The sequence below is a fragment of the Leuciscus leuciscus genome, assembly GCF_965113295.1.
Source record: "Leuciscus leuciscus genome assembly, chromosome: 22".
Taxonomy (NCBI): Eukaryota; Metazoa; Chordata; class Actinopteri; order Cypriniformes; family Leuciscidae; genus Leuciscus; species Leuciscus leuciscus.
This window is the reverse complement of record NC_138746.1, coordinates 1,730,939-1,743,954: the sequence shown is the minus strand read 5'-3', so window position 1 is coordinate 1,743,954 and position 13,016 is coordinate 1,730,939. Positions and strand designations below refer to the sequence as shown.

Here is a 13,016-nt window from a genome sequence, read left to right as displayed (position 1 = left end):
TTCATCTCCTTGCCTGAAGTTACATGAGGTATCTGCTAATTACTCTTCCTGTATGATCCAGTGTTTTCAGACCCGCCTGTTGAGCACTATGAATGTTTTTTTTTCCTAACTTCCTCTTTTCTGGAATCCTGACCCAGCTCTGACCCAGGGATGTTTGAGCTCTTGACTTGAGTGTACATTGTTTGCCCATTTTTGAATATGTTTGAAATGGTCCCTGTCATGTGGCATGAGGAGACGTGACCCCTGTGTGTGTGTGTGTGTGTGTGTGTGTGTGTGTGTGTGTGTGTGTGTGTGTGTGTGTGTGTGTGTGTGTGTTGGGATATGTGGTTTACACGGACAACACGCCGGACATTTCACCTGGGCTCCCCGGACCTAAGGGTAATACGGGGACTATGCCAAGGTCCTCATAAATCAAAGAGTGTAACTGCATTTGTTAGTGTCTGAACAACATAAATTCTCTTTTTCTTTGAAAGTCCTTATTTACCACTTGACCTGATTTTGAGTGTATGCCAGTGTATAGAACAGCGACCCCACAGCTGGGTTTTATATTGCAGTTTCATACACATTTCTGATACACACGGTGCATTTTGGCGGGCCGTCTTGTGATTGGCTGGTTTGCGCACGTGGGCGGTAACAAACAGAAGTCGACGGGAAGCTCCGCCCACAGCACATGGCCCAGCTGTCGCTAATTAAATACCTAATGGACCACACCTCGGAAGTGTCAGCTCGACGTCGTTGGGTTTACTGGATTAAATACATACAGGTAATAATTATATTTATACATATAGTTGCATTTTTGCATGAAGTGTTTCCTATTTGCAAGAAATTGTAACTTGTAACTTACAATTACTGTAAAATGCTATATATTTACCACAATATTAGCTGAGCTAGCTTGAGTGGCTATCAACATGTCCTGCTCATTAAGCCTCGGGCTAAAGAGGTGGAGGACATCAGGTAGAGATGAGGACAGAAGTAACATTGCGAGCAGGTCAAATTTGGTAGTTTTGTTTTTAAAATGAAAGCTAGCTAGGTTAAGTTGAGCTGTGGCTACCGCATGGCTTAATGAGCAGGGCGAAGCTAGTTAAAGCCTTAACTTTTACTACAGACATTGTGTTTGTTTTATAGAATTAAATATTTTCTTAGTAGCCCAACATTATTTTGTTTAAATATGAAGTTGCAGTGACACAGGAAGGCTGTGATATCATTAATATGAGTACTTTCAGGCCATTAAATAAATGTAATGTGTTTATGATGTTCTGTTAGTGTACTAAACCTGTAAGATAAATTAATTGGTACCATAACCAACCACAATGATCAATATACAAAACATGCTGTGTGTAGAGTGTTATTTAAAAAAAAAAAAAGTTAAAAACAGTGTTTTTATATTCTTGACTTTATTTAACTAACTTTGTGAAATTGTTAGTTCTCATATAAGAAATGCTTTAACCATAGAACATTTCACATACCAAAACACTGTACATTTTCCATCAAGCTTCAGGTGGAACATGATTTTTATAGCTTTTGTTAGCACCACCTAACCAGCACACCATAGATGATACTGACCATTACAGAATGTAAGAACAAAAACAATGAAGTCATCAAATGCTGTGTTCATCAGAGTGTAGTTTTCATAATCCACGGTCTACAATATATATATATATATATATTTTTTTTTTATACAGGGCCTTGATGATGAAATGTCTCCAAAGATGTGTTGTACCACAAATCCCCCATCCACAACTGATGATACTGAAGAGGTATGTCCTCACAAAAGATAGATTTTTATTAATGTCTTGCACTTGATTGTTAATATCAGAAAAGTTGTCAGTGAGTTTTAAAGCAAGGTTTTCCTCTGTCTTTCTGTCAACACTAGAATGGTTTCTTTTTTTATTCAGATGTCAAATGTCCTCTCTAGTGTCACGCTCCCAGGACTTTCTCTTTATTGTCCTTTGTCTCTGTTTGATCTTCTACAGCTGACCACTGAGAGCAAGTGCACCCATACAGCCGTCAGCCACCCGAATCAGACTAGTCCAGAGCTCGGCCCACTCACCAAGGTTGGAGAGGTAAATTAAATTTGATGTACAACTTATTTGTGGCAAAATGTTAAATATGCCAACCTATTTCAATATATGTGTGTGTGTGTGTGTGTGTAGTCACCTGAGTAGAACATGCTTTATGTGGACAGTCGCCTGAGTAGAACATGCTTTATGTGGACAATGGAATGGAAGGACAGTCAGTATAATATCTGAGTGTATGTGTGTGTGTGTGTGTGTGTAGTCACCTGAGTAGAACATGCTTTATGTGGACAGTCGCCTGAGTAGAACATGCTTTATGTGGACAATGGAATGGAAGGACAGTCAGTATAATATCTGAGTGTATGTGTGTGTGTGTGTGTGTGTGTGTAGTCACCTGAGTAGAACATGCTTTATGTGGACAGGCGCCTGAGTAGAACATGCTTTATGTGGACAATGGAATGGAAGGACAGTCAGTATAATATCTGAGTGTATGTGTGTGTAGTCGCCTGAGTAGAACATGCTTTATGTGGACAATGGAATGGAAGGACATTGTCTAAACATGCTTTTTCAAGCTTCAGTCAGTATAATATCTGAGTGTATGTGTATCAAACACTGAACCCCACCCAAACATGACTTGGGAGGTCCATACAGTTTAGAGGGTCCCGTCCCCAGAGGCATCACTTTGGTTTTTAAGAACACTTGGACTGCCTGCATTGGATCTGTATGTTGGTTTAATGTGAATGCTAAGTTGTTTGGTTACATGTAATGGAAAGGCACCCATTCAACAGCACTGACGAAAATTCATGACAAGATGTCATTTAAAAGAATCATAGCAAATCTAAGAACTATAAAAGGACTAACACCTCACTCCATGTAAAAGCTTAGTCAATTATTCTAGAAGTGCAATCATTCTACGAAGTTGGCTGACAATAGATAAACAACAAAGTAATCAAATGCTGTATTCATCAGTGTAGTTTTCATAGTCTACAGACTGTAGTCATGTGGCCTGTTCAGTGACTAAAGAACCGTTTCAGAGACTACATGTTTTCCACAAAACACTCACTGAAATACAGCCATGATATCTTTTCACTGAATGCTACACAGGGAACATCTTGTCTTCAAGATATTTATTATAATTGATCTTTTTTTGTTGTTTATTCTTTTTTACAGGGCCTTGATGATGAAATGTCTCCAAAGATGTGTTGTACCACAAATCCCCCATCCACAACTGATGATACTGAAGAGGTATGTCCTCACAAAAGATAGATTTTTATTAATGTCTTGCACTTGATTGTTAATATCAAAGAAGTTGTCAGTGAGTTTTAAAGCAAGGTTTTCCTGTGTCTTTCTGTCAACACTAGAATGGTTTTTATTTTTTTATTCAGATGTCAAATGTCCTCTCTAGTGTCACGTTCCCAGGACTTTCTCTTTATTGTCCTTTGTCTCTGTTTCATCTTCTACAGCTGACCAATGAGAGCAAGTGCAGCCATACAGCCGTCAGCCACCCGAATCAGACTAGTCCAGAGCTCGGCCCACTCACCAAGGTTGGAGAGGTAAATTAAATCTCATGTACAACTTATTTGTGGCAAAATGTTAAATCTGCCAACCTATTTCAATATATGTGTGTGTGTGTGTGTAGTCACCTGAGTAGAACATGCTTTATGTGGACAATGGAATGGAAGGACATTGTCTAAACATGCTTTTTCAAGCTTCAGTCAGTATAATATCTGAGTGTGTGTATCTAACACTGAACCCCACCCAAACATGACTTGGGAGGTCCATACAGTTTAGAGGGTCCCGTCCCCAGAGGCATCACTTTGGTTTTTAAGACTGCCTGCATTGGATCTGTATGTTGGTTTAATGTGAATGCTAAGTTGTTTGGTTACATGTAATGGATAGGCACCCTATTAGTTATACTGGGCTACATGAAGTCAGCTCCAGGCACTGAGGCTAACCACAAATTCTCCATCTACAATTAAAAAATATGAAGAAGGTATATCTTCATATAGGATATGCTTTAAATAAGCTGCATTCAAACATTCAAAGGAAAAAACAAAAACTCAGATAATATCTACAAGGGCTAATTTCTGCACAAACCTTCAATTTCAATCTCATCCAGTGACTTCCCCTGCATGCTGGAAAGGTTTCCTTTCTCCATTGACAAAAGGAGTTTGGAAATCTTAGCCAGTTGTGTTGTGGGAACTGGTAATCTGTAGAAGTCGCGGTGAACACAAATGTGTTCATCAGTGTAGTTTTCATAGTCCACGGTCTACAATATTTTTTGTTTGTTTTTTCCTTTTTACAGGGCCTTGATGATGAAATGTCTCCAAAGATGTGTTGTACCACAAATCCCCCTTCCACAACTGATGATACTGAAGAGGTATGTCCTCACAAAAGATAGATTTTTATTAATATCTTGCACTTGATTGTTAATATCAGAAAAGTTGTCAGTGAGTTTTAAAGCAAGGTTTTCCTCTGTCTTTCTGTCAACACTAGAATGGTTTCTTTTTTTATTCAGATGTCAAATGTCCTCTCTAGTATCACGCTCCCAGGACTTTCTCTTTATTGTCCTTTGTCTCTGTTTGATCTTCTACAGCTGACCACTGAGAGCAAGTGCACCCATACAGCCGTCAGCCACCCGAATCAGACTAGTCCAGAGCTCGGCCCACTCACCAAGGTTGGAGAGGTAAATTAAATTTGATGTACAACTTATTTGTGGCAAAATGTTAAATCTGTCAACCTATTTCAATATATGTGTATGTGTGTGTGTGTGTAGTCACCTGAGTAGAACATGCTTTATGTGGACAGTCGCCTGAGTAGAACATGCTTTATGTGGACAATGGAATGGAAGGACAGTCAGTATAATATCTGAGTGTATGTGTATGTGTGTGTGTGTGTAGTCACCTGAGTAGAACATGCTTTATGTGGACAGTCGCCTGAGTAGAACATGCTTTATGTGGACAATGGAATGGAAGGACAGTCAGTATAATATCTGAGTGTATGTGTGTGTGTGTGTAGTCACCTGAGTAGAACATGCTTTATGTGGACAATGGAATGGAAGGACAGTCAGTATAATATCTGAGTGTATGTGTATCTAACACTGAACCCCACCCAAATATGACTTGGGAGGTCCATACAGTTTAGAGGGTCCCGTCCCCAGAGGCGTCACTTTGGTTTTTAAGAACACTTGGACTGCCTGCATTGGATCTGTATGTTGGTTAAATGTGAATTCTAAGATGTTTGGTTACATGTAATGGATAGGCACCCTATTAGTTATACTGGGCTACAAGAAGTCAGCTCCTGGCACTGAGGCTAACTACATATTCCCCATCTACAATTTAAAAATATGAAGAAGGTATATCTTCATATAGGATATGCTTTAAATAAGCTGCATATAAATAAGATACGCTATAAATAACAAAATGCAATAAAAGGGTAATCATATGTATGAGGTAAATTAAATGTCACATTGGTATTGGATTTAAAATGATTGGATATCGACATGTAAATATGAAATATCTTTCTGTCCAAACTATGTGGCGTAAATATAAAATATCTTTGTCCAAACTATGTGGCATAAATAAATACTACAATTAAATTTTTCGCCAACAGTGTCAAAAACACCGCCTTGTGTGCGCAACAGTATCCTCCTTGGACAAGTGTGTTCGTTGTGTGGGACCCGTATCTTCCTTCAAGTGGCTTGGCTATCGATGCACAGGTTAGATATTTAGTGAATTAGTATAGAGTGTAATGTGTTGTGCTCTAACCACTTAAATAGACCTGCAGTGTTAACATTATTTTACTCAAATGTGTTCCAGTTTGTTCAGGGGTCTGGCATAAATCCTGCCTCAAGCAAATTAAAAGAGATGACTTTAACAGCACAGCACAGGTGAGTATCTACTAAGTGAGTGTTGAACTTGAACTGGCTATAAGATTCAATCACCATGTCAAATAATTTGCTTTCTCACCAATTCAGGCGCAGCAGTCTCCTAAGGCTTCTGAGGATGAACTGCTGTCAGATCAGGACAAAATTCCACATCCAGAATTGGACCAAATATCATCTGATGATGCTGAGGACATGTCTGACAAGGAATACATACCTGATTCAGAGTCAGAATATGCTTTGTCACTACTTGCCAGTAGAAGAACTGAATGTGGCATTTGTGCCATAAATGTCTTCCTGTTTGCAAGACCAACGTCAATGAGCCACTACAGAGGACATGATTGTTTGCATGTTCATGCAAGCCAGTGTGGAGCAAAGCACCCTGAGTACCTTAGGTCAACGCAACTCAGGAAACATGTTGCCACACTCTCACAAGTCCTTAATTTAAAACACAATGAACTTGATCAGGTTGCAGATTTCCTGGGTCACGACATCCGTGTTCACCGCGACTTCTACAGATTACCAGTTCCCACAACACAACTGGCTAAGATTTCCAAACTCCTTTTGTCAATGGAGAAAGGAAACCTTTCCAGCATGCAGGGGAAGTCACTGGATGAGATTGAAATTGAAGGTTTGTACAGAAATTAGCCCTTGTAGATATTATCTGAGTTTTTGTTTTTTCCTTTGAATGTTAATTTATAATCATCTAGACTTGGCGTAGTCAGCATCCCTTTCCAAGAAAAAAAAAAATCACCTTTCATGTCCAAGTATGAGTCGAGGACTACTATTCAGAAATATAAACTTAAGTCTACAGTATGGCTGGACAGTAATTCAAAATTATGTTTGTGTAGGTGCAGTCGAATTACTTTAAATATGAACCTAATATCAGATTGTGTAATCATTTATCTTATGTGCTCATGGACCACATTAAACATAAACGCAGGTATAATAGCTCAAAACTACTCAAGTAAAAATAGTTACTTTGCAAAAAGTGGCAAGTACAAAACCAAGTACTATCTTTTCCTTATTTGATGTGGCTATTTCAACCACAGATTTTTATGTCCAGCTATTTATGAGAGTTTTACCAGAGCTGTAAACTATTTGAGTAAATGTAATTAGTAACAGTACAACTACAAAGTAGCCAAAAAGTTATGCAATTACAAATTACATTTTGCATGGCACCTAACTTTTTCTGCAGCAGTTTGTTTTTGCTATAAAGAAGTGATATTTCCATCTAAGTGGCATTGACTGAACTATATCTTGTGCGTTTTGCCCTTACTCACCCAAACTTGTCAACAAGTCTACTTTACATGAATGCGAGTGCATTAGTAGGTGCTAAATCGCAGACGTTTGATTTAGATGAAGTCAGGACTGCAGCCAGTGATGAGTCCAAAACCAGCACATCCAGTGCAAGTAGACTTTGACTATTTAATTTGACTTAACATAATTTTTTTTTATCCACCATATTGACAAGGCCTTTTTGAAGGATATTGGTTTACGTGTGGCCTTTTTGTGCACTTGAGCTTAACTGAGACTTGAGAGTTTGTAGACGTTTAAATAGATAGTTCACCCAAAAATGAAAATTGTCATAATTTACTCACCCTCAGGTTGTTCCAAACTTGTCTTTGTTCTGCTGTACTAGTCAATGGCTGGCAAGATCTGCTTGGTTAAAAATATATAAAATATCTATCTATGTGTACAGCAGAACAAAGAAATACAGGTTTGGAACAACTTGAGGTTGACTACATGAAGACAGAATTTTCATTTTTGGGTGAACAATCCCTTTAAGAGGCTGTTGTGTCGACCCTGATTTATTAGACTATTGAGGTGTTCAGTTTTATTTAGATTTTAGAAAATAAACATGACTTCTCATTTTACAAATCAATTGTTTCTTATTTTCACCTGCCTGTCTCAGGTGTCAAGGACTAGTGCATCTTTGAGCCTAGATTTAGTAGAAGTAAAATACTAAAGTATTGTTAATCACTTTTACTCGTATTGGTAACTTGTAATAGAGTAATTTATGCTGCAAGGTATCTGTCTTTTTACTCAAGTATGGTTTTCAAGTACTCTTTACACCTCTGAGTTTTACTAATGCCATTTTCCAGATGAGATTGCGTTAAGTGATGCTGAAGACAGTGGGAGCGAATCTGATGACAGCAACACAGATCTCACCGCATCAGAGCTTGGAACTGTGGAGCCTATGGTTTCTGACTCTACAACCACAGAGCAAGACCATGACATGGGAGACTTTGGTATGTTAACTCAATTCATAGTCACTGCTGATAAAATGTATATTTTCCTGTGACAAAAGTAACTTGTTAAATTGTTTTCAACAGGATCAGTGTCATTTGTGTCGTCCACAGTAAGTGAGAGTGTACCTCCCTCTGAAGGTAAGATTCAGATTCAAGACGTTTATTGTCTATGCACAGAAGAAACACAGTGGTTTATACCCTACAATGAGATTCTTATTTTGCCCAACTCCCTTAAAGGGATACTTCACCATTTTTTCATATTAAACTGTTATTCCCTTAACTAAGATGAGTTGATGCATACCTCTCTCATCTCAGTGCGTGCACTCAATCGCTCTGGCGCGCGGCGACAGTTTGATAGCACTTAGCTTAGCCCAGATCATTCATTAGGGACCAAACAGAAATGAAGCTAGAAGCGACCAAACACCTCCACGTTTTCCCTATTTAAATACAGTTACACGACCAAGTATGGTGACACAAAATAAAACGTGGCGCTTTTCTAAGCGGGTAAAAAGGATAACTGTAGTGTATGGCGGAATAGCACTGGGAGCACTTCGTCTAGGTGTAAAAAGCAGAGCCGGACAGTAACGGAGTACATTTACTTGAGTACAGTACTTAAGTACAATTTTGAGGGATCTGTACTTTACTCGAGTATCATTTTTGGGGAGTACTTATGACTTTACTCAAGTACATTTGAGAGGCAAATATTGTACTCTTTACTCCACTACATTTCTATCCATAACCGTGAGTACCCGTTACTTCTAAAAAAGAAAAAGAAAAATCTCGGAAACCCTCAATTTGTTGTTTCCCTCTCAAACGTGATTGGATTGTGCAGGCGCCACTGATTGGGACAGCCTATCAGCAATCACCTTCAGCTTTCCGCCAAAGGTCAACTCCATGGTCAGATTTAGATAAGAGACGAAACCATGGATGAAACAATGGATGAAGACGCAGCAGGTCCGTCCCGGGAATGTGCCAACCCGTGGCCCCACCTCGCCAGACTATTTCAATTTTCTGAACAAGTTAATGATAGTTTTCGCTTCAAGTGTTTGCTGTGTTTACCAATGTAAGCACTGTGGCAGTAGTAATGCAATATTTAGAAAATGTACTCTTGTACTCTTGATACTCAAGTACTTTTAAAAACAAGTACTTCAGTACTTTTACTTAAGTAGACATCTGACTGTAGTACTTTTACTTGTACTTGAGTAAAATTTAGCAAGGTGTATCTGTACTTTTACTCAAGTAATGAAGCTGTGTACTCTGTCCGCCTCTGGTAAAAAGTCACGTTGGTTCTAATGACAGAAGTGAGAGGGAGAGGATTTTTCAAGCGTGACTTTTTACTGCGCCAAGTCGAAGTGCTCTTGAGTCCCAAGTGCTATTCCGCCATACATTATAGTTATCCTTTTTACCCGCTTAGAAAAGTGCCATGTTTTATTTTGTCACCATACTTGGTCATGTAACTACTTGTGTAACTGTTTTTAAATAGGGAAAACGTGGAGGTGTTTGGTCGCTTCTAGCTTCATTTCTGTTTGGTCCCTAATGAATGAACTGGGCTAAGCTAAGTGCTATAAGTGTCGCCGCGCGCCAGAGCGATTAAGTGCACGTACTGAGACGAGAGAGGTATGCATCAACTCGTCTTAGTTAAGGGAATAACATAGTTTAATATGAAAAAACGGTGAAGTATCCCTTTAACATTATTATGCACGTCTTTGTGATGTATTCAACTATCAAAATGCAAGAGTAATCTTAAAGAAAGAGATATAAATGAATAGCCCTAAATTTAACTGTACTGCATTTGTACAAAACATCTTGTCTGCAAGGGAGCATATACACTTACTTTATTATCAGGAAATGTATACTGAATTTGAGGTAAAAGTAAAGTTACCTCCTCCTCTTCACATGTTCTCTTGATTGCCCATGAGTATGTTCTATTAATTCTCTTTTTAGCAAGTTGGTTAAAAGACTAAAAATGAATTGGTCTTGATGACTGAGTCACAACATGCCACAAAATCTGGAAGATTAAGAGGTTAAAAGTAGTATTAAGCTGATTGTTACGTACAGTTTCAATATCAAGACTAAACTTTCAGACCAAGTTCCAACACTATTTAGTTAACCTTATGAAATCAGATTTAAACTGAGAATCAGACCTTAAACCCCATAGTCTTGGTTTCAATTAAAATACGGTGTGTTAAAGTACAATGCCAAAATTACTTAAGACATGTTACTAATTATAGTATTACTTACTGCAATTAATTCAAATAGCAAAAGGTTTGGCCACATAAATAGATGAACAGCAGACATTCTAATAATACTCCATATTGTCCGCACTCTAATGTGGGCTAGTAAAGTTGGTGAAATCACATCGAGTGAGACACCAACTGATACCCAAAGTGAATTAAGAAAAGTAAACTGCAATTTCTTGTCAACTGTGGCATTAACTGACCTCATGTTTTGATGGCTTAAACTGGACAACACATTTAGTGATCTATTCATTTTTGTTTGCCTATCTTCCAGGGAAGTATGCTGATGAGGAACATGGATCCAGAAGAGTGGCAAAGAAAGTGTGGTCTAAGGCTGAGGTCGCTGCAGTAATGCGACACTTCAAAGGTCATATAAGCAGGGGAAAACTGGCCACCAAAACTGAATGCAGTCACTGCAAACTGGTGGAAGACCCCGTGTTGGCACAAAGAACAGTGCAAAATATAAGGGACTTTGTTCGAAATAGAGGAATAGCTGCAAAGAGGCAGTCAGAAAAAGAAAAGATTTAAATACACTGACAATTGTGGTGGTGTTTCTATGTTTGTGTTAAAGGAACACGCCGACCTTTTGGGACTTTAGCTTATTCGCCGTATCCCCCAGAGTTAGACAAGTCCACACACACCCTTCTCATCTCTGTGCATGCCGTAACTCTGTCTGACGCACCCACCGCTAGCCTAGCTTAGCACAAACACTGGAGGTAAACGGCTCCAGCTAGCATACTGCTCCCAATAAGTGACAGAATAACGCCAACATTCTCCTATTTACATTTTGTGATGTGTATAGTCACAGTGTGTATGAATAACAAGGTCACATGATACACAGCCATCTTCTAACCGTATACATACTGGGAACTATATTCTCATAGAATTAACTATATAGAAGACGAAGCACTGCTGGCTGGAGTGATTAGCACAACCCTCTGAGCGAACTCTCTGCTCCTCACCACGGGCTTCTCAGGTCCTGCGAGCAAATCCTTCCGCAGTAGCAGTGCTTCGCCTTCTGAGAATATAGTTCCCAGTATGTATACGGTTAGAAGATGGCTGTGTCTCATGTGACCTTGTTATTTGTACACGCTGTGACTATACACATCACAACATGTAAATAGGAGAATGTTGGCGTTATTGTGTCACTTATTGGGAGCAGTATGCTAGCTGGAGCCATTTACCTCCAGTGTTTGTGCTAAGCTAGGCTAGCGGTGGGTGCGTCAGACAGAGTTACGGCACGCACGGAGATGAGAAGGGGGTGTGTGGACTCATCTAACTCTGGGGGATACGACGAATAAGCTAAAGTCCCAAAAGTCCAAAGTTCCTTTAATGTTTTAAATAGAGGCCGTCACAAAAGCAAACTGTAAAACAGCTTTTATTTTATTTTATATATTTTTTTATTTTTTGTTATGAGCAACCATGGGTCTTTTGAAGTTGGGTAAGAATGACTTATTTTACCTTTTTTGCTCCATTCTCATTGTCATGGCACTGGTGTTGTGTGACAATCTATTGTTTAGCTCTTACAGGCTGTTATCTGGCTGTTAGTCAGTGTCACCAACTAACAATGGTGATGTTAGAGTTGTGCAATAAAATAATAATTCAAGTCCCATTAATGCTTGGTGGTGTCAGGTTAATGTGTATTTATGTTAATGTGTATTTATGTTAATGAGCAAGTGACGTCATTGTCCCTTTAAAGTCCCAATAATGTTTGTTTTGGTCCTTATAAGTCACATATTCTTCAAAAAGAGAACTGTCTCTATAAACCACAATAATTTTAGGGTGGTGTGTATCACGCTCTGAAGGGTGTATCTGAAGTCTAAAGTGTCCTGAATTTTTTCCAAATTTTTTTGAGTGTTTTAATCTAACTCTCATAGCTCTAGGACCTCAGGAAAGGGTAGTCCATCTAAACCACCACCGGGCCTGTTTGGAGAAAAAGTCTGGCTAATCCACATAAACCAGTATGTGTGTGTGTGTGTGTGTGTGTGTGTGTGTGTCCGGTCTGTCAGGAGAGATGGCGAATGTAAAGCGAACGCTGATGTAAAATCCTATCAGCTCTCGTGGATGTTCTTGTCTTACATGCACCGATAGCTCAGTTAGATGAATGAGCAACACGGTTTCACACGAATGGTTTCACACGAGAGTGCAAACGCTGATAATGGAATAATGGAGCGTCTCCTGAGTGTGAAGTGCTTATTTCTGTTTGTAGTAAAGGCTTATTTTTCCCCTTTAACCTTCTATTAGGACGAGAAGAAAACGTTTTTGGGTGATTTTTGTTATCTGATTAGAGCGCTATCCTCCTACGTGTATTGATTTGTCTGTCTGTACACATGCCATATCCATTCCCAATTACAGGGAGACCCTTGGGTCCTCTACGCTTTCTACCTTATCGGCGGATATAGAATTGCAGCTTTGTGATGTTTCAGCATCCGCCGAGAGTCAGACGGGGGGAAACAGGAAGAAAACGCCTCTAAAACCAAAACATTTTTATAGCAGAACGAATGTCCTCCAGGGTCTCTACAATTCGCTTGACATTTTGACAGAGAAACACACAGAACTTTAGGATGAGGCAGTGTTATCCTCTGAAAAGTGTCTGGAAAAATACTTTAATCTAATTTAACATTCTAAC

At 39.1% G+C, this 13,016-nt stretch overlaps 1 protein-coding gene and 1 long non-coding RNA gene across 2 annotated transcripts in view; one reads left to right on the top strand and one right to left on the bottom strand.

Annotated features, from left to right (window-relative positions):
- Positions 1-13,016, bottom strand: part of LOC309486292 — a 431,359-nt gene that overhangs the window by 14,583 nt on the left and 403,760 nt on the right. The window lies entirely within an intron of this gene.
- Positions 5,603-12,371, top strand: LOC309486222 (uncharacterized protein). Its single transcript, XM_082153481.1, has 6 exons — positions 5,603-5,733; positions 5,834-5,904; positions 5,992-6,529; positions 8,004-8,150; positions 8,235-8,288; positions 10,662-12,371. The coding sequence occupies exons 3-6, from the start codon at positions 6,094-6,096 to the stop codon at positions 10,913-10,915; spliced, it is 891 nt and encodes a 296-aa protein (XP_082009607.1). The 5' UTR covers positions 5,603-5,733; positions 5,834-5,904; positions 5,992-6,093; the 3' UTR covers positions 10,916-12,371.

Bases quoted from the DNA above. Each gene is read 5' to 3' on its own strand.
- LOC309486222 (XM_082153481.1), top strand. From the start codon at position 6,094: ATGTCTGACAAGGAATACATACCTGATTCAGAGTCAGAATATGCTTTG. The intron at 6,530-8,003 runs GTTTGTACAGAA...GCCATTTTCCAG, and splicing joins GGATGAGATTGAAATTGAAG to ATGAGATTGCGTTAAGTGAT. The intron at 8,151-8,234 runs GTATGTTAACTC...TGTTTTCAACAG, and splicing joins CCATGACATGGGAGACTTTG to GATCAGTGTCATTTGTGTCG.